This window comes from Drosophila suzukii, chromosome 2L, assembly GCF_043229965.1.
Source record: "Drosophila suzukii chromosome 2L, CBGP_Dsuzu_IsoJpt1.0, whole genome shotgun sequence".
NCBI classification, from domain to species: Eukaryota; Metazoa; Arthropoda; class Insecta; order Diptera; family Drosophilidae; genus Drosophila; species Drosophila suzukii.
This window is the reverse complement of record NC_092080.1, coordinates 3,030,916-3,049,912: the sequence shown is the minus strand read 5'-3', so window position 1 is coordinate 3,049,912 and position 18,997 is coordinate 3,030,916. Positions and strand designations below refer to the sequence as shown.

Below are 18,997 nucleotides of genomic sequence, written 5' to 3'. Positions count from 1 at the left end.
TCGTTCATAAACTGCGATGTTTTCTTGAAAATTTATATACTAAGGAATGCTATACGTTTAATTTCCATCATTAGAATAACTTAAGTATCTCAGAAAACTAGAAAAAAGTTACCACTATGATATTTACTTATACTCTATTTATATTTTTTAAATTAAAATAAGAGTAAACATGTATATTGTGTATGTATTTATTTTATGTTTCATTATTATTTAGTGGGATTATTAAAATATCAGACTGCAAAAACATTGTAAAATTGTAGTAAAATGTAGTTACTGTATTGTATGTTGATTCAGGTTATTAGACCTCACATTATTTACAGATCGTAGTTTAGGTATAGAGCATCCACATATCGTCGGACCCTTTGTTAAATGACATTTCCATATGTTTACGTTTTTCATGATATTCGCTCGAGCCGAAAAATAAAAACAAGTTGAATTCGTCTAGCTCATTCACAACTATCTCAGACTCGTTTAGAAATAGATCCCACGAATGGTAATGACCCACCGCACACATTAGCACGCAATCGGATGGTGCAATTTCATCAGCCTTCCGAAAACAGATTTCTGCCGAATTTTACTAAAGGCTACTTATAAAACCCCGGCGGATAGAAGGAACACCCCTCTGGCTGCCAATTTCTCAAGACGCATTTTCACTTGGCTGCAGCGCAATAGGAAAACTTCCTGCCATCTCTTTCACTGCGACTATAGGTTTCTCTCTCTGCGCAGGTAGATTGTATCCGATGAAACCGAAAGCGAAATCCGAACTGGTTCCTTGAGGGTTGATAAGCCCTGATGGACGTGGAAATGGAAGAGAGCAGCCGGTCTCTCACCCAAAAAATAAATATATAAACATATCTTCCTGCACGTAGGGCGGTTTTTATGCTGTGGACTACGTGCTAGATGACACGGCATAATTCTCAGAGTTCTCTAGGTTCTAGCTCCCTTGTTTACCGTCGCCTTTTTGGGGGTCAGTTGGCACTTAGCTTACTCCCACCCCTTGAAATGTAATTGATGGATGTGGGTCATGCTTTCCCTACATATTATACACATATGCCTTCTCCCCACAGCCGGAAAATCTTTCAAGGTCTCAAGAGCTTTCCCTGTTTACGGCTCATAAATATCAGCACGCTTAAGTATTGACCTTGTGCAGATTTCTAGGTGGGCGCCACCTCCCACATCGTGATCGCTGTAGATCACACACACGTGGCACCCTTACATTAACCCCAAGTCCCTCGGAATGGCCAGGGGCCAAAAACCGAATTACGTCGAATCGTGGGCGCCGACGCAAGCAAAAGTTCCTTTAGCACTATTTACATGCGTCCAACAATTAAAAATCGTCAACATCGCCCCCGCATGGCGAAAACCGCTCGTGCCGCTCCTCAGGTACACCCTGTCATTTCTGTGATCTGTGGGGTATACTCATTTTGCGGAAGATAACATTTTCCACCTTATAGAACTAGGCAACTAATGGGGGTTCGGGGCTCAATTTTGGTATGAGGGTGTCTTTAGATCAAAGCTGGGATTTCAATAACCAACGACCTTTAAAAATAAATTATTAAAGAACTTATGATCTAAAAAGAATAATCAAGACGTTTTTTTATTTTCTTCACTCAATGAACTAGTGATGCAAGAAATTGATTGGTGTGCAATTATATAGACTTTTTATATAATTTTATAGCGTTGTAAACAATTTTGCATCGAAGCATATTTTTATTTAAAAAAAAAACAAAAAACTTCTTAAAGTCCAAAAAATGTGGACTAAGTTATTAAGCTAAGTAAAGTTTTAATATTTTTCTTGAATCTACATAAACTCTGCACTCAAAAATATATACTGAGTATCTTATAGCCCACAACATAATGTAATAATTAATACTTATTATTGCTATGCTCTCTAAGTTCCCACATGCATAGAAATACATTGAGGGCCTACGTCAACGTTTGCCGGCTACGTGTCATTATGCTAATTAATTGTATTTCGTGAAAACGAGTGCAAATTCATGGCCCCATAGAGAGCAGACAGCAAGCACTTCCCGAAATTCCCTGAAGCACCTACAGACACCCATTGATAACATCTCACTTGCACCTGAGTCATCAAATTTCCCTAGCAAGATCGATAATAGACCGTTTTTGAGAAAAGAATGCGATTGTCGTTTAGTATTGCTGGCTAACTTGTTTACCAATTATATTGCCGTGCATTAAACAATAACAAATGGCTAAAGATAAACAAGAGCTCAAGGCGAGAAGCCCCTCAAGACAGCCCCCTTATCTTCGGAAATGTCTGAGGTGTGCAGCGGTCCCTCGTCCGCTCTGCAACAAAAATAAAAACAATAGGGGTTATTAGAATAAGGCAATAGCAACAACAACAATAATCACCCGGTTTGTCATAAACTACGCAGAAAATACACCCAGATAAAAACAAAAAACATCAGCCGACCGAACCAAGCAAAATAATCAGAGAGACTCCCCACGAGAATCGGCCAGAAGGAGAGAGCGTATAGCTGCGCGAGAGCGCAAGAATCTTAGGGGTATAAATACAGCCCGACTTCGTAATACCGCCAGCAATCGCCTAGCGAACAGCCAACGGTCAACACATAGCAGCCACTTAGCTCTATAGCTGATAAAACACAACCTTTTCAAACAACGCAGTTTGTGTAAACAATCAAATTGTCACAGCCATATCGAGTGTGCTTACAAGTTCAGCGGAAAGTTTTTCGAATACCACTTGAAAACCAATCAATCAATAAAGATGTCTGCTTCCCCGACCGCCCGTCAAGCCATTACCCAGGCTCTGCCCATGATGACCAGGAAGATTATCATCTCGGATCCAATCCAGATGCCCGAGGTCTACTCCTCAACACCCGGAGGAACCCTGTACTCCACCACTCCTGGAGGTAAGTTTCAGACAGCGGAAACGGGGATTACGAAACCATATATCATATTCAAGATGGTTGAAAATTCAAAAAGTGATAAAAAAGTTAAGAACCTAACTTGTTTATTCCAATATCTAAATATTTATTTTGTTTATCAAGCTAAATTTGCACTTAAATTGGCCTTAAGAATTTCCGAGGAGACAAGATTTCTAAATTTCTAACTAGTTAAAATTATAGCATTTGTGACGGGTTTCCCATTTTTAATCAAAAGGTTTTGAACATCTTAATTCTTACTTATTTTTAAATACCTCACTCACCTTTTTTTGGCTGATGAAACCTGGGCATCTCCCTGAATCAGCCAGTTTGCTGATAACTCCGAGCACATGTGCTCAAGGTTCGTGACTCATTATCGCAGAAAAGAAATGTTTACGCAGCTGCTCTTATCACTGGGGAACTTTGAATACCTTTCTGATGCAACGCAGACACCCTGACTAATCAACACTTTTTCCTTCATATTATTCCAGGCACTAAACTGATCTACGAGCGGGCCTTCATGAAGAATCTCCGTGGCTCCCCCCTGAGCCAAACGCCCCCGCCCAATGTGCCCAGTTGTTTGCTGAGGGGCACTCCCCGTACTCCCTTCCGCAAATGTGTGCCCGTCCCAACGGAACTGGTCAAGAAGACGAAGTCTCTGAAGATCGAAGATCAGGAACAGTTCCAACTGGATCTGTAGGGGATATGGTTGAAGTCCCTCCAAGCAGCAACTGCCAAAATCATTTAGTCAATAGATAAACCCACTAAAACCCGATCTTATAAGCTTAGTGTGCATCGTTTTAGCCATACCCATCAACTAGATGCTAAGTTCTTAGTTTTTCCACATGTTTCGTTCTTTCGGTCATATTGACTTTGTAACTTGTAAAACTCTAGAAGTTAAGTAAAAAGCAATAAAAAAATACACATAATTTAAAAAGAAACTATATTTGTTTTCAATGGTAGGTTATCATTTCTGGCTTTCAGTTAATATTTTTTATTTGTGTTTGAAAAATACAATCCCAAATTACTTTCTTTATCAGCGAATGAACCTTGGGAGGGCACGCGTGCGATAGAACACTTTCCACTTTACCTTGAGTCAGTTTCGGTTTAGTATTATTTTTGGCAGTTTGTTGAACTGTTTAAAGAGAAATAATGCCAAAGGGGGGTTTTTCGGTGGGGGAGGTATTATAGACAGCTGGAAATACCGGCCGGCTTTTTTAGTTAGCCAGTCAGTGGCCCCAGCAGCGCGTGTCCCAGTTATCGGAAAGAACACATACATATCTATACTATATACACCCCAAACAAAAGATCAACAACGCATTTGTGTGTTTCTAGAAACCGGCAAGCAGGCCCAAAAAAATAGATCTCTAAAAACTGCGCAGTTAGGAAACGTTTCGCCTTTGCCCCCGGTCTCCCTTTTCCCCATTATAATTATTTATTCAAAAGTATTATGCCGAGCACATGTTCAGATAGACCGATCCCTAGGGCCAGCCGCAACAACTACTTCACACTGATCCCGGCACGTTCCAGCCCCATTTGAATACTGCGCATGAATAATTGCCTAATGGCAAACAGGCGTTGGCAAAGTGTTTGCCCAGCCAGATCTTGAGATTTAGCATCGCTGTGCAAAAATTCGACCACACGAGATAGTGCAAATAGTGGTACGCATGCGAGCTCTGTGTGACCTAAGCAGATGTTTACAGAGTTATAAATATAAGGCAATCAATTAAATTCAATAAGTAAACTAGGCAAGCTAGTCAAAACAAATAGTGTAAGGTATTTACATTTAAAATTAGCGGAAATTGAATTGAATTAACAATGGATTGTTGTTCATTAATAAAAGAAATTGTATAACAATAGTACACATTTAAGAATTGCGTAAATTAACTTTGAAGATTGCATATTGCTTCTTGAAAAATAAACAAAAGTTTGACTAGCAAAATTATTAATTATTTTTTTTAACTCAAGGGATATGGTTTAATTTTTAAAAAACTTGAATTATCTAAACAGTTTTTAGGCCTTAAATATTTTTATTGCTATGCAGGTTTTAAAAATTTTATTAATTTAATAATTAATTAATTAATTTCATGTTGATGATATAACGTTAAAAATAATAGTATACTTTTAGGCGACGACATTAACAATTTTTAGTTCCATAAATGACCGTTATAATAAAGAGTTCGTTATGGAGCCACTAAGCTGAAAATAATTCTATTAATAGTTAGTATATATAAGTTAGACCTTGTTATCTTATATTTGCAAAATCTTTTAACCATATTAATCATTTTTTAAATACTTTTAAAAAGCTTTTACGATTTTTGTACATCCCTTAAAATTAATTTTAAACTCACTGCTGATATTTTTAACCATATTTGTATTTATTTGATCAAGTTTCGATGTTTCGCATAGGACAAATGTACAAGAATCTCGAATAGTTTGAGCAAGCTTACGGTCTACACAAACAAGAAAATGTTTTAATTACATATTTACAATAAAATATACATATTTCAATAGATGTAGATGTGGAGATGTGCGAGTGGGTAGGGAAGGTAGCCTCTGCCGCAGCCTCTCTACTTGAATCTCAGCAGGTTGTCCACTCCGCCCAGAGGTCCATGGCCGAAGTGCAGGGCATCCGAGGTGGACTCCGATCGAGTGCGAGCCTCCAGTACAGAAGCCACCCGCTGCTGACCACTGATGTAGCCCAGGGAACCGGAGCCCAGGTACACATTTCCATTGGGCAGTCTCACAAAGCCCAGACCACCCGATCCCAAGGCGATGGCATCTCCTCCCGACGAACCTCCCTGAGATCTGGGCTGGATGGCCAGTTGCTGCTGCTCTAAGAGCAAAGAATTGGCCCTAGAATCTATCTGGATTCCATTCCCCGACGGAGCACCCACATGTGCACCATAGCGATCGAAGAAACTGGATCCCGAGAGGAATGGACCCGGCGTCTCATCGATATCATTGTCTATAATCTCGATGACGGCATATTGCTTCAATTGTCTTCCATTGGACACATAGGATTCTCCGGGAGAAATCAAGGCTTGCTTGCCGAATGGAATACGAAGATTTCCCCCCTCGGGCAGAGGAGCCGGTCCAGTGGGCGGCACCACAATGGGCGTGGTCAGTGTGGGAAACGGCTGGCTAATCCTTACCGGCGGAGGAGGAGAAGGGGGTCCATAGATGGGCTTGTAGGTTGGCGCTCCATGGAAACTTATAGATGATAGAGGGGCAACCGACGACGGTGGGATATATGTGGAAACCACTGGCTTGGCCGGCAGATAGTGACTAACGATGCTGGCGGCAGGAGCTGTGGGACGACTCCTTGGGATCGGAACCCTGGCCGTGGGAAGAGGTGGAAGGGCCGGAACCGGTGGCAGCGGATGAATTGTGGGCAGCGCACTGAACTGGTGACCAGTGTACACCGATCCGGGTCCAGAGGGAGCCGAAGGTGCCGTGGGTCTCGTGGGTCTGTTGTAATGGTAGCCCACATCGGCTTTGGCGCAGACCAAAGAAAGGAGAAACAGCCCCAGAATACTCAGTCGGTGGTAAGGCATCTGTAATTGAAATGGGAGAGTATATCTTTAGCAAGGTGATCAAACGAGCTGAGACCTAATTAAAACTTAATTAAAATGGGAAATATCTCTTAGCACACATGTAATTACATATGTGACATCACATAACTGCTCAATCAATTTAATAAATATTTAATGAGTAGTCGTAAACATAATTGATCAAAAATCACTCAACTCTAGCGGTTAAAGCTGTCTATACTCTGTACATCAAATGGGGTATCTTTGCAAATTAAGTCAGTTTGATATTGGTATAGTATATCTTTTAGTTAAATACCCAAAATATCCCAATTTCAGAAAACCGCATTTAGAAACACACATTCAGAAGAATCCAATGGATTTAAAAGCCACGCCAACCTTTTTAATAAGCATTTGGTTTTTTTTGATATTATAAAATATTTATTTATCATTCAGTGAGATTATAAGGTTTGTCAAAATGAACCGAAAGAGTATTCAGCATTTTCCCTGATTTTAACATATAAACCTCACTGTTTTTGATTTAATTGATTTAATTCCGCAGTGCGCCGAGTTAAAAGTAACTGGTTGTGGTTGGGTCTGCCGGTGTATCGGTGAATCGTTGGATCGGTGAATCGTTAAGTGGTTGAATCGGGCTAACCGCCACTGTAATTGGCGTGATATTTCATGCGCAGATATCGTTGCCCAAGGCGGCGATCATAATGGAAGGTGGTGGCTAGAGGAGAGCCCCGAGCTAATTAGCAAACCGAATCGCAAACATCTCCTAGTCACCAGGGGTCTGTGCTCCATTCACTCTACTCAGAGCCCCCCACAAATCTCCAGCCAATTAAATCAAATCGCCACACTTAATTGGATATTTATATTCATTCGTCCTATTAACACTTCCCACACAAATAGCCCTCCTTTTGTGAGGCATTATCAATCTTCTTGGGCGCTCTGAACAAAAGCGAACAGCCAGGCGGGCGGTTTAATGATATTTATCAAGTGGCAGTCGCCACCAATGAACCACATTGCACTGATAAATATCTTAATTTATTGTAATGTTTTTGGGTTTAACAAATTTATTTAAATTATTTGATTTCCCTAAAAATTATGTATTGAAAAAATATATATTTTGAGCTCATATATATATATGAATATTTTATTAAAATTAATATTACAATTATTATGATTGTTTTATAAATAAAATATTCTTAATATCATTGAGATAGTATTATGTTTAATTTTAAAGTATCATTAAAGCTAATAAATCTGATTAGAATCATAGGAGTAATATGATCAATGTTTTTTTTATTAATATTCTTCCATTTACGTGAGATATATGAAAATAAAGGTTTTTATAAGATGATATATTTATAAAGTAATATAAAATAAAAGCCTTTCAAAATGTATTAAAATTATTTTATGATCACTTTTATGAAAATCTCTTTTTATCCTTGTGAAAAATATTCAGATTGTTTTTAAATGTTATACAATTATATTTCCCATTTTTTAAAAGTATTTCTCCCTGTGTAGATACAAAAACAAACCGCCACTGTGACTGGCAGCAGGTTCAAACTCAGGGGGCATGGCTAAAAGGGGACAGAGGGGCGGGAAAGGGGGCGTGGGAAGTGTGCAGCCAAGTGGCGTGTGGTCACTGTTGTTGTTGTTCCTATTCCTACTCCAGTTGTTGTCGTTGTTGTTGTTATTGCTGCGTGGGCGTTGCTCCGGTGTCAGTTGTGGGTTCAGATCATGCATCGAGTTGTAGTTGTGGTTGTTGCCGGCTCACTCGCCGTTGTTTACATAAAAGGCGTTTAATTAAGTCATTAACAAGGGGAGATAATAAACCATGTATTTATGTGGTGCCACCAAATGGATTGCAAAGGAGTTTTTATGGCGGACTTTGGAGGGAGTAAAGTTCTTTGGCTGCTAGATTTGCAATCATAAAGTTACTTTGTATTATATTGGGGTACTTAAAGTTTTAATATGTTGTTGCCAAAAAGTTTTACTTAAAGAATATTATGAAACAGCGACCAGTGCTTCCGCATTGTGCACTTTAGAATATAATTTGTTATCTTGTTTAAATAGCAAGTTTGTTGCCTAAGTCTTTTGTTTATATACCTCCCTGACGAATAAATCTCTTGGCACCCACGAATTCCCCCTGGCTTAAAACCCCTTATTGGCGGCCCAGCTCAAATAGATTTGTAATAAATTATGCGCTATATGCACCATAATAAATCAATAAATTGTTGCCATACGCAACTTTTTTACTGGTCATCGATTGCTCGATTTGCTGTCTTTTTGCTATCTTTTTTTGCGTGTGCTCGATTTTTTTAGCATACTACGAAAACGCATTTTTTCAGAGCTGCCAGCGTGTGCCAAGCAGACAGAAGGGGTTTTCTTGTATTGAAAACAGGGAAAACACATGCCACATAAGAAAGGGGTAAGTGGGGGGTAAGGGGACTTTGTAGGTGACAGTTCAGACAGGGCAGTAAAGGGGATCAAGTTTAAAGTTTTTATTTTTTTTCTAAAAAAGAAATATAGTTCTTAAAATGTTAAAATAAAAGGTTTATATACTGACAAATATTGTACAAATTTTTTAAAGTTTTAAAAACTTGAGTAAATGAGTAAAGTTTTAATATTTCGTTTCAAAAAAATAAGATCCTTAAAATAGTTCTTGCGATATGCTCACAATACTTCATATTTTTCTCACCCCCCTTCACTACGCCACTGGACTTGAAAGGCACTTGGCTAGCAGGCAAAAAGCCAACTTGCGTGTTGCTGGCCACTTCAGGCTCAATGAATGAATTGCATTGATTGAACGACTCACGCACCTCGCTTTTGGGCCTGGCTTTTTCGGCTCCGGTCCAAATCCACATTGCTCTATAAATTTTATGTGGATTTTCCGCCAGCAGGGAAATGGAGCCCCGGAGTGGGCGGTGGAAAGCGGGCGGGAAAAGTGTGTCAATGCGGCTCGAAGTCGCTTTGATTTGTTGATAACTTTTGCGTGGCACATTTCGGATGATATTGCATCACCGAAATTGTGGCGCACTTTTTTTCCTCGCCAGCGGAAATTAGATTTTTAGCCAATCGGTTAATTAAAATCCTTTGACCATGCCAAGAAACTGCGATTTTCCCACTCACTTTTGGCCGAGAGCCAAAGGCTAAGAAGTTGTGGCCATATGAAACGTAATCGATGCGTTGAATATTAAGTTTCCAGCGGTCCAGTAGCCAGGATGTCACGTTATGGCCTCCTCCTCTCTGAAAGTTGTGCAATGTTCATGCTCCAATCTTTAGATATTTTTTGGGTTTTTCGGATTAGCCGAGGGGCGTTTTGTATTTGGGTTTTCGCATTGCGTCTAAACGGGTTTTAATAAACTGGTATCAATTGGCATCGCTACTTAAAAACCTCGGGATGATGGAGAGCAGGGCCGGAATGCGGATTGGTTATTGCATCGGGGTTGGGGGGTAGCTAACACTCACACAGTCACCAGCGCATTAATCACTCAGCTGTACATCCTTCTACCACCGATTTACACGCCGAAAATGAGCATGTCCAGACCGAGTGGACATATCATGACAAATGTTGCGTATGCGCCGCGTTGACCGACTAAGAAACGTGAAAGGAACTGTGTTGGCACCGCTTGAAGGTGGAATACTCTATTGATTGGGTATTAATTGTGTTGCCATTTTTTTATTCGATTTTAAAGCCTATTTTTAATATATAATTTTATTTTACTAATTCTTTATATTCCAAAAATTAGAAAAGTCCCATAAAACGCAGTATGAAACTAAAACATATTTTTCCTGTTCGAATCAGGTTGTTCAACTTTATTAAACTATAAACAAATTCGAATTTTAACTGTCCCATCATTTCTATAAACTCACAAAATAAGCTTAGATAATTTAATGGCAGGCTTAAAAAAAATCATAGTTGCCAGTATAATCACATTAGTTAGATCATCAGTTTATTTCCCCATAAAAGCAAATCCCATTAACTATCCTAAGGCCATCAAACCCCTCCTGAGATTTCCTCTCCCCAATCTTTTAAGGGTACTCAGAAAAAAGTTATCAAATCGAACGACAAGTTTTTAATTACCAGCACAGCACAGCAAATGCACTTTCAAATGCGTAAACTAGTTGTCTGCCAGACAGTCGGACCATTGCAGATTTCAATTAAAAGTCTTTGAAAACCCGAGATCCAGACAACTCACACACAGTGTCTGGCACTCGAAAACAGAGTCCGAGACCGAGATCCAAAGACATGGCCCGATTAGGGTGTGTCGCTGAGTATCTCCCTCTGATGAGGCGGCTTTTAGTGGCTTGGACATTCGGGCCTTAGGGGAGATCGTAGATCGAGGATCTGGGAACTGCAGGGGTATGGAGAGTCCAGGGGACGGACCACTGAGGACTGGCAAAATTTGCGTAAGTTGCCGGCGCGTAACTCGAGCGCTGCCTTTCCAAATGGCTTCCAATCGGGCCACGCAATCTTGACCAGGCTCGAGAGGCGAGCTCGGGCCTCCTTGTTGGCCAGTACACAGGGAAAAGAAATAGGTATTGTTATTTGTTCCTTAAAAAATATTTTACGAACGAGGTATTGGAACTGGAATTTAAACAACTTTTTACTAAGTATTGGTCCTTCGAGCCTGATTTTTTTGTTCTTGAAAATGTAGTGATAAGAAAAGTATCTTTTAAATACTAATAAGGCCTATGCAGCCTACTATTTTATTTGGTTAGCCCCAAATATAAGATTGAATAATAAAGAAGTATTATTTTCTGTGCACTCTGCACCGAACTAGGAAAATTGATTGACTTGAGGCGTTTTTCGACGCATTTTCCTCTTGCGCTTTTCAGCTTTTTTCACGCCAAATGTGGAACGCACTTAAAACGCTGCTAATTGATGTCGTTCGCAGGCAGCGACGCTGTTGCAGGTTGCTTGTTGCTAGTTGCTAGTTGCTGGTTGAATCGGCTAGTTGCAACATCTATCTGGAATCAAATTTGATTTTATCTGTGTGGGTATATCTCGTTCTGGCCAATGCTAATTTACCTAATCACCCACGGTGGCGGCTTAAATTCTTTGCGGCAATTAAAGCGGGTGTTCGAGCGGTTCGAATTATACAAAATATTTTTGGCAGTCTAAAGGTGACAAATGGTTTAGTTCAGGGGCTATAGATTATGTTATTTCGGAAAATATTTACTTCATTTGTAGACACATTTTTTCATCGCATTCGAAAATTGTTTGAAAGAAATCTAAAGTGCTTTGTAATCGACAAAGACCATTGTTGGCATTGAAAATGTTTTAATTACATTTTAGCAAGCCGGATATGTAACAGTTGGAAAGTAAATCAGTGAGCACAAGAGTTAACTGAAAACAATTGTCTGCCGTAATTAGTTAGAGAATTGGGTCAGTGACGGTGAAGAAAATTTAAAGGAAATCACAATTGAAAATAATAAGCTTTATAAAAATGTAGGAATTACAACATCAATTAACTTATTATATTTTATCTTTGTTTATTTTAATTTGTTGTTAGATATTTTTTAATGTACTTAGGGGATCAACTTGCGATAAAAGCGAAGTGATTTGATACTCTAAAATATTTTGAATTGGAGAAACCACTTCCCCACCTCAAAGTGCAGTTCAAGGCAAACATCACAATATGCTCACACATTTTCCAGCCTTTATTCTTTGTGAAACCGAAATTCTAATCAAAAGCTACGCCTTAGTGACCGGACCACGCCCACATGTGCGTTAACTTGGGCCAAATTGAATGCAAAACGCAATTTGTAGTCGAACAAGCTGCGCGAAGAGAAGGAGGAACATTGCCTAATAACTTGCATCAAATGACAGCCGACTTGACCTGGATACCGAGAGAAAAAAATAAGCATAAACAAGAAGTAACATGTGTATGCTATATAAATGCCAATAAAAATGTTTCAATAAGCCGGGACAGGTGCCAACAGGTAAGTATGCAAATGCAAAAGCGGCAGCAGCAAGACATCACTGCACAATCGAAGGAAACAACAATTAAGATCCGGAGATTATAGATCCCAAACAGTGAGTTAAAACTATTAATGAGGGGAGCGGACAGCTGACAACGGGCAAAAAAGGCAGATTCAACCCGTTTTCGAATCAAGTTCGTTGCCTCAGTCATTCGTTTTCTGCTTGCAGGCTTTGGCATTTGATAAAGCAATTAAAACGGAATTAAAACGAAATCACACAAACAAAACCCAACTGAAATTCATCACAAAATGCCAGGCGACATTGGACGATTTATTTGAAAGGTTCTGCTAATTGCGAAGTTCCAGGTAAAAAAAAAGTGTCAACTACCCAGTACTGAAAGGGGGCGGTTTGACCTCCAACACATTCTAACGCCCGCTGACATATCACGAACTTTGTTTGGGAAATGCAAATTGAATTTGGGCTCCAGTAACTCCGTCGATCGATTTGCATAGCACTTATACTCAGTCGAAACTTGAATTGAGAAATCGCTGAAAAGAGATTCCGATTCGGATTCAAACGAAATCGAAAGGGGCATATGCGTGACTGCCTGGCTTGAGTAACTCAACCCAGGTTGAACTCGGCCAACAATCAATATTTTTGCCAATTTGAACTTTTGACTGACCAACAATAATAGACGCCTCGGGAAAAAAGTGAATAACGGCAGGCAGGGCCACAATAGATCGGATTAAATTGGTTTCTTCTTAGAAATATTGTGGATGTTCAATTGGATGGTTGCAAAATACCAGTGGGAGTTTCATTAATAGCAATATGAGATTGGGAAATGTCTTGATTTCAACGCTGCTTAACCTTGCAGAAATACTTGTAGAAAATGTTTAGCTACTTGGAGGAACTAGAAATCTAATTTGTTGTTTTTTTAAGAATGACTATTCAGACTTTAAAATCTTGAACAGAATCCTTGATCTATATTTAATCTTCCCTATAAGCGCCCTTTAAGAAATATCCAATCAACTGCTTAATGACCCAGAGATCAATAGATGGAAACTCTTTAGACAGAGTGAAGATTTATCCACTTTTTGAAACCAACCTCCCGCTGGGCTCAATCAATTTGTGGTTTAGTCACTGCTTAGGATTTGCGCGCTCTTCAAATCAATTTAATTTTTTAAAAACGTTCAATTAATTCGTCGGTCTGCCCTTGTTATTGTTTGCTTTTAAGCTTAGACTTGGATTTCGATATTGGAATCGCTTACAAGGGATTTCTCAACAATTGTTTGTTTTTCTCCTACTGCTGCTGTTGTAACTGAACTTTGCACCGAAATGTTTGCTTTGGTTAATTTGTAAATCGAACATTTAGCCGGCGAAGATAGAAGAGTTACACAATCCAGGGCCCACAAATGGGCGACGCCCACCCTTAGCGAACCCAAAGTTCAGATCTTGGCCACTCCACATTGAGCACGTCAGAGGGTAATTAATGTAAGTCCCGAAGGGGGGAACTCAATTAGTAATTGTCTGTCTCAGGGCCCGTCTTGTGTTTCTGTCGCTGTTTCTGACTCCGATTTCCACTCGGCGGCTGGAGTGTCTTGTAAGGTTGTCGGGCGAAATGTCAACGGATTTGTACGCATTTCTAGGTGCAGCCCAGACTTTGGCTTGTGCCTCACCCATGGTTCTTTTCTGGTCTGGCCTGGTCTGGTTTCTTTTATTTATTAATTTTTACTGCAATTTCAAGCCCGTGTTCACCTGCTTCAAGTGCCTGGGGGGAAGTGTCAGGGTTCTGACTTGATTATGACACATTATTTTCGGGGAATTCGAATTGAATTCGAATAAAAGTCATTTAACTTTGCTTCATTAATTAACCATGTTTGATGGTTTCGCTAAAAGTGTTAATTAAAATGACCCAAAGATGTGCCGGGCAATAGTATATCATAAAAATAAAAAGTTATCTTAAGTAAAGTGAAGTTTGTATACTCTAGAAGCAGCTATAAGCAAAGATTTATGGGCTTAGAAGTGGTACAATAAATATATAGAAATGGGAAATACAAATCATACAGTTGAGAACATTTATCAAGAACCATTAAGGGGTTTGTCTATTAGACCTATGCGAACAAACAGAGACAGCTAGCTGTCTTACATAAATTACACACTTAACTCTTGGATGGCTTGTAAAAAAACCCATATAATAAATGAATTCAGTGGGTTGCTATTAAATCCAACTTAAGATGATTAAAACGGGACAGAGGTCGTAAAAACGAAAAAGACTTTAAGATATTTTAAAACGGAATTGGAAATTTCCAAGAAAAACTTAAACGAAATATAGTAAAAATGTTTTCGTTTTTAGTGCGAAAATATATACATCTTTAACAAATTAGTTTTGTAATCCGCAAGTGATGGTAAAATACAATATATGCAATTCACTTGCCTTTATATCTTATTTAAGGAGAATGAGCGGTACATCAAATATCAAATTTGGTTTAAAGCCCAATAAATTCCTGTCCATAAAAAGGTATACTTAAGAAACGCCAAATGAGCCTCGATCGGTGATAAATATCACGCACTTGACCTTGGTTTTGGCCGCCTGAGAAACAAACAACTATCGAGAATCGCATAGTTTGGCTAGTTCCAGGTCTTCTTTTCGGCATTTCCTTTCGTTTTTCTAGTTTTGGTGTTTTCATTGCAATTAAAAGTCGTGGGAATGAAATTTGCATATGCAAATTCGATGATGGAATACAGTGCGAGATTTGCGAATTTTTTTATGTGTCTGCTTTGCTTTGGTTTCGCTAAACTACATTTTTTCTTTGCCAATGACATTGAATGGTTAGTGTGTAACAATTTGCCAAGCTTGTCACTCGCCAAGCGGAAGCTTTGGTAGGTGGGGTTTCTATGACTCTGAGGAAAAAGAGAAATGAGAGGGAGATGATGCTGCCATAAATTCGCCGACGTTTAGTCAATCAATCAAAAGACTTAGGCAACGAACTTGCTTTCAGTTTCGGTACCGAAAAAGCATTTTTCTGCTGTAGCCACATTTGTTTGGTCAATCTGTAGTTGCATTGTATTTAAATTTATTCTGTGTCTGATTTTTTGGACCCACCACATAGAAAGGCAGCTGCAACGCCAATGGCTCTATTTCAATTCGGTTTCCATTTCGATTTCAGTTTCGATTTGAGCTTGAGTCTGGGGGCTGACATTTTCCATTTCAATCCGAATGAACTTTATCGATGGATGTCTCCTGCCGGTCGCTGTTCACTCAATTAAAATTAATATGCAAATTAGTCTGTCTGCCACCGTGTGACGTCTGTCAGGCTGATTAAAGCGCAATTCGCTGGCAACTTCAGTGGCCAATTCAATTTAAATTGAACCTAATCAAAATGATCCGCAATAAAAATACACTTGTAATTGTCAGTCGGCTACAAAGTCCAAGCTTTACTATTGCGGCCACTGCTGATCCCTCTGAAAACCATACTCTGTTCTTCACACTACTTAGCACAATTTGTATTCATTATAGCCAGCATATTTCCGCAATGCAAGAGCTTAGCAAAAAAACTAGGCAAACTGGTATGAATATTAATAAATGTGAGCCAATGCTAGATTTTGTTTTTATCTAGGTGTAGATCCTCTTTAAAAATCTATAATTTTTTATGGTGCCATGTTTATGCAATCCTTGACATTTGGCCTATAGAAAGCATTCTATGAAAAACAAAGCATAAGCATTAGCACAAAAAGTGGTTCATAAATAAAAAGTTCTATATCAAGTTTTTCTAATTCCCATTTAAACGAAACTGAATTTTTAATTTGGTAAATATGTTTAGAATGCTTATCACGCTAAGTATAATTTATTAAAGAACTAGTCTTTTATAACATAATGGGTTGTTTATGCATTCGTTGACATTTGGACATCGAATAATATTTCAAAGACTATAAAAAAAGTTAACAATAGCTGCTTATAATTATTAAGTAATTGTATTAATAATTGTAGCTGGCTTTTTCCTGGTTGCATTTCAAGGGAGCTCGTTAATAACCAACAAACCAAGAATTCTAATACGTTGTTTCTTAGAGCATTTTAATGAAATCAGTTTTTGGTGGCTTTAAAAAAAGGTCTACATCACAAGCACAACGGAGAACGTTTATATTTGTACAATTTAAAAAAATATGAATGAAATTATATTTTTATTAGGTTTTATTGACCGAAGTTTTTGAGTTCTATTTTCAATATTTGTATTTTATTATATTTGTATATATTCTGTATATTAAATATTCTAACGTCAAAAACATAACGCAAAATTAAGCACAGCCGCAAAAATTGCATCATAAATAATGGTTTTATTTGAATGTTTTATCAGGAACTTTCGTGCGAAAGCTAATTAATAATCCGCCGATTTGGGAAATTTATGCCAAAAACTGGCTCAAATACGCCTTGTTTACTCTTCATTTCAGGGGTTCTCTTACCTTAACTTTTGTTTAGAACTCAATTATATGATGTATCCAAATGAAGTGTATATTCCGAGGTCTGGAAACTAAGCTACAGATTTTTTTTTAGAATCTTAAAACGCAGTGGAGTATTAAACTCGCACCCTTTTAAGGATCCTGATCCTTGGCTGCACTTCACTTCCGCGCGTTTAAAAGCGATTTTATTTGAGGCGTTCGCGATGTTTTCGGTTTGAAGGCGTTTGCTCCACTGAACCACTTTTTATGCAACGCCAAGTAGAAGTAGCCGCCGACTCCGAAAGTCCGATATTCCGAATAGCCGAGTGCCCGAAGAAACGAAGCAGGCTTCTCTTCGGATCTTCGGCTCTTCGGGTTCAGGTATCCGCTGACGAGGCTCCGAAGATGGGATCCATATAGCAGCGGCTCTATAAAGAGGATTGGAACCCAGAATCTTATGCAAATATCCGGGGGATTGTCATCTTCGAGCACCTGCCCATTGGCCTCTAAACTCTCGGCTAATTAAATTTCGGACTGCCAAAGGCCACTCCCTGGCCCCCTAATCGTGGTTATTATTTATGGGCGTTTGGATAAATCATGATCAAATTGAACTATAAATCTGAGACCTGAACATTGCCGCCGGTGGCAATGCAAAATTGGTCCAACATTTCATATTTCAAATGCCCGATCAAACAAATCGTAAATTGAATTTCGTTTTACTGCTGCTGCTGCTGCACAGGCATATGACTTTATTTGGACAATGGGTTATTCGCGGATCGATCCGCGAGAGTTTATCAAGTCATAAACTATATAATGTGTCAGCCGTGCTCATGTAAAGTTTCATAATCACAGTGGAGTGTCTGGGGCATGTTCGGGCTGTCGATTCTGCGAGTTGCAAAGCTGCAATGTTGCCAGGTTGCTAATGTTTCTGGTGTTTCTGGGGTTCCCACCTATAAACCGTCAAACCCGAAAGTGAGTGTGAATTATTGCACTTTGTCTTGACACGACTTTTCGAGTTGCTGCTGCTCTCCTGGCCCTCCTTTAAATGCCCAAAATAATTCCCCAGCCCCCCGGAGGCTCAAGTACTATTACTATCCATATCGTTGCGAGAGGCCTGGCCAAATGTTATCTAAATGTCTCACACTTCCCCATTGCATAAACTTCGCCTCGCGTTTTCTTTTCACATGCCTATGCAAAAATAATATTCGATTGTTCCCTTGGTTAAAGATCAAAGTCATTATGGAATGGGCATTGAGGATGGCCGTTTGTTTTGAAAGAAGTTGGTTAGTGGATTTTGGGGGTATAGTGATTTGGCGAAAAAGGTTGTAAAAGGAAAAAAAAAATAATAATAACAAGATAACTAATACAATATTAATTTTGTATTTATCAGAATTGTTTTATATATTGGTATAATATTATATCTTTTTTTTAAATGTCCTACACCAAAAACGTCTTAATCAAGAAAAAAATAAATGAATTTTTATTTCACAATCTGCAGATAAGTAAGCAACTTAATAATTTTATTAAAAATCAATTTTATGAAGTTCAATCCATCACCTATAACTCCCATTTTAAATTTAAATTGTAGCTTTCATCAAGCTGCAACCTATCTAAATTATGATTAAATTTTTCATTAGGTAATTTAAATCCAATTATGGGAATGCCCAATTATCTAAAAAAAATGATTGGTTTCCGAAGCAGCCATAAATAAATCAAGTTAATCTTCGATTAGGGTATTAAAACCACCCGAAAACCACCAAAAGACTTTCTTACCGCTTTGTCGTTCCCGTTGACAACTATTCGTGCATGTGGGTATATAAATTATAGCAACCTGTTGCTGTTGCCATTGCTATTTCTGAACTTGAACTCAACTTTCAAACGAGCCAGTTTCGCGATCAACAAATTCATTGTGCTATATTTAATCTGGCCGAAGCCTTTGACAATCGCTTCTTTTGTGGGGAGAAGCGCTTCTCTTTACTTTCAAATCGCAGACGCCTGGGCTTCCGGTTCGATTTGCATATTGGCCCAGCCTCTTTAGCCATTTAGCACCCTGGCTTAATCTCATCTTGGCCAAAAAGACCACCCCGTTTTATGTGTTTTCTCACTTCTGGTGCTGACAACTCAATTGACGAGTGACGGCGGCGGCAGCCCGTCAAAGGAGCCTAATGTGCCTCAGACACGCAATCTGCGGG

The 18,997-nt window shown here is 38.9% G+C and overlaps 2 protein-coding genes across 2 annotated transcripts; one reads left to right on the top strand and one right to left on the bottom strand.

The window, feature by feature from the left end:
- The first annotated feature begins 2,548 nt into the window (after positions 1-2,548).
- Thor (eukaryotic translation initiation factor 4E binding protein thor) lies at positions 2,549-3,844 on the top strand. Its single transcript, XM_017070159.4, has 2 exons — positions 2,549-2,891; positions 3,395-3,844. Exons 1-2 carry the CDS (start codon positions 2,747-2,749, stop codon positions 3,601-3,603), a joined length of 354 nt encoding a protein of 117 aa, XP_016925648.1. The 5' UTR covers positions 2,549-2,746; the 3' UTR covers positions 3,604-3,844.
- A 1,416-nt stretch (positions 3,845-5,260) lies between these two features.
- LOC108008964 (uncharacterized) lies at positions 5,261-17,066 on the bottom strand. Its single transcript, XM_017072895.4, has 2 exons — positions 16,830-17,066; positions 5,261-6,460 (listed from the first exon to the last, which is right to left on the bottom strand). Exon 2 carries the CDS (start codon positions 6,458-6,460, stop codon positions 5,474-5,476), a length of 987 nt encoding a protein of 328 aa, XP_016928384.2. The 5' UTR covers positions 16,830-17,066; the 3' UTR covers positions 5,261-5,473.
- Positions 17,067-18,997: the final 1,931 nt, after the last annotated feature.

Coding starts and splice junctions, on each gene's coding strand:
- Thor (XM_017070159.4), top strand. CDS start 2,747: ATGTCTGCTTCCCCGACCGCCCGTCAAGCCATTACCCAGGCTCTGCCC. Junction 2,892..3,394: donor GTACTCCACCACTCCTGGAG/GTAAGTTTCAGA, acceptor ATATTATTCCAG/GCACTAAACTGATCTACGAG.
- LOC108008964 (XM_017072895.4), bottom strand. CDS start 6,460: ATGCCTTACCACCGACTGAGTATTCTGGGGCTGTTTCTCCTTTCTTTG.